Source organism: Geospiza fortis, unplaced genomic scaffold (genome assembly GCF_000277835.1).
Source record: "Geospiza fortis unplaced genomic scaffold, GeoFor_1.0 scaffold62, whole genome shotgun sequence".
Lineage (NCBI taxonomy): Eukaryota > Metazoa > Chordata > Aves > Passeriformes > Thraupidae > Geospiza > Geospiza fortis.
The window spans coordinates 675,800-678,333 of NW_005054548.1; the positions used below are offsets into that span (position 1 = coordinate 675,800).

The following is a 2,534-nucleotide window of genomic DNA, read 5'->3' on the forward strand; positions in this document are numbered from 1 at the left end:
GACCAGACAGCACGGTGGGGGCTGTTGGCAGAGCGGGACAGGGGCACTGGGCAGGTCCCTGACAGCCCCAGGGGTGCAGGGGCTGTGTGTTAGGGGCACTCTGGCCAGGCATATGTGTTGGGGAAGATGAAACAGGAAATCATCAATATGATGGCCTGGCAAAAGATTTTGAGAATATAGAGGCTATAAGGGACATTGGAATGAAAGCAAGCTTTGAGATACCTTAGTTACTGAACAACGGGAAAACAATGGTGTGGCCAGACTGAAGGTAATCCCCTTTTGATGAAACAACACCTTCTGCCTGCAGACAGGTCCAAGGGTCCGAGCAGACCCTACTAGCTTGGCAGAAGGGGCCTAAAGAGGAGTTTTTAGGGTTTAAAATGTAACCCAGTATGGTAATGTAATGATTCTTATAGGCTGTATGTAAATGCTAGAAGATTTGTATATTGTACTAAATTAGTTAGTGAGAATCAGAATATTCAACACAGAAGAAGATTTATTGTATTGTAACAGGAACCTCACTCTCTTACAGGGCCCTGCACACAGGCCCTTTGCAATAAACCCCAAGTTCCAAAAGGCCCCTGCACCCAGGCCCTTTGCAATAAACCCCAAGTTCCACGACCTGGCTTCAGAGATCTCTCATCTCCGTCCGTCCCGACCATCCTAACCCCCGACCCTCCTACACACATGGCTGTGCTGGTGGTGGGGAGGGGGTTTAACCAGCACAAAGCTGGGCAGGGGGGCTGGATGGAGGGGATGGATGGGTTCCAGCACAACCCTGACCCTTGTCTGCTCCTGCAGGGCCACACAGCCATGGGAGGCTGCGGCACATGGGCATGGCCGGAGCTGCTGGTGCTGCTGGTGCCGCTGGGCAGCGCGTGGCTGTGGGTGGGCAGTGCCCAGCCCACCCCCCCGGGCCCCACGCACCCCCCCGGGCCCCAGCTGAGGTTCCGCCTGGCCGGGTACCCCCGCAAGCACAACGAGGGTCGCGTGGAGGTCTTCTACAACGACGAGTGGGGCACCATCTGCGACGACGACTTCACGCTGGGCAACGCGCACGTGCTGTGCCGCCACCTCGGCTTCGTGGCCGCCACCGGCTGGGCCCACAGCGCCAAGTACGGCAAAGGAGTCGGTAAGAGAGGGCTGGTGGGCACAGCACACCCCTGGCATCTCTGCAAAGGGCAGGTTCTGTGTTTGCAGAGTGCCTGGCAGTGATTGTGTGCTCAGGTGGGCACGTGTGGGAGCTTTCTGTGTGGCAGAGCAGCCCCTTGGAGAGGTGGAGGCTCCACATCTGCACACCTCCACCCAGAGCTATTGTTTCAGGCAAATTCAGGCAACCCTGGCAAAGAGAGAGATGATGCATCTGACTCCCATCTTATCAGAAGGCTAATTTATTACTTTATTATACTATATTATATTATATTAAAGAATACTATACTATACTATACTAAAGAATACAGAAAGGATACTTACTGAATACTAAAGAGATAATAACAAAAACTTGTGACTCTTTCCAGAGTCCTGACAGAGCTTGGCCCCGATTGGCCAAAGAGTGAAAACAACTCACAGCAGAATCCAATGAAACAATCACCTGTGGGTAAACAATCTCCAAACACATTCCACATGAGCACAACACAGGAGAAGCAAATGAGATAAGAATTGTTTTCCTTTTCTCTGAGGCCTCTCTTGCTGCCTTTCAGCTTCCCAGGAGAAAAGCCCTGGGTGAAGAAATCATGTTCAGGGAATGTGAATGCCATCCAGAACTTCACTCCTGGCATTTCACTGGCCTCAGCTTTGTGCTACAGCTCCTGCTGTAACCTGTGTGATCCCTGGCCATGCTCCAGGGCACCTTCCCTGCTCCCAGGGGATGCTTGGCTCCCTCTCACCCCCAGGCTGTGTCTGGCAGGGCGGATCTGGCTGGACAATGTGAACTGTGCTGGAAATGAGAAGAGCATCGGGGACTGCAAACACCGGGGCTGGGGGAACAGCGACTGCAGCCACGAGGAGGATGCAGGTGTGGTCTGCAAGGATGAACGCATCCCAGGCTTCAAGGACTCCAATGTCATCGAGGTGAGGGGGCTGCTGAGCTGGCCAGAGCAGCTGGTGACATCCAGGATGCCACAGAGCACCGTGGGGTGTGGGGCAGTCTGGGAACTCTCCCTGGGATGTGGGGCAGTCTGGGATCTCTCCCTGGGATGCCACAGGGCACCCTGGGTGTGGGGCAGTGTGGGAACTCTCCCTGGGATGTGGGGCAGTGTGGGATCTCTCTCTGGGATGCCACAGGGCACCCTGGGATGTGGGGCAGTGTGGGAACTCTCCCTGGGATGCCACAGAGCACCCTGGGTGTGGGACAGTGTGGGATCTCTCTCTAGGAGTGCAGGAAAGCAGTGCTGGCTTTCCTGGTTGTGCTCCCCAGAGATGCACCTGGGGACCCAAGGGGACAAGAGGCACTGAGCTCCTCTCTGCGTGAGGTTCAATCCTTGGCTGCCCAGAGCCAGTAGATGTGGCCAGCAGGGATGCAGGACCGGCTGTCC

General features: G+C 55.2%; 1 protein-coding gene across 1 annotated transcript in view; it reads left to right on the forward strand.

The window, feature by feature from the left end:
• The first annotated feature begins 810 nt into the window (after positions 1–810).
• The window catches only part of LOXL3 (lysyl oxidase like 3), a 14,211-nt gene continuing 12,487 nt past the window's right edge, over positions 811–2,534 (forward strand). The window contains 2 exon segments of the mRNA XM_031064003.1: positions 811–1,132; positions 1,907–2,171. Coding sequence (XP_030919863.1) covers positions 814–1,132; positions 1,907–2,171 — 584 coding nt within the window. The 5' untranslated portion in view covers positions 811–813.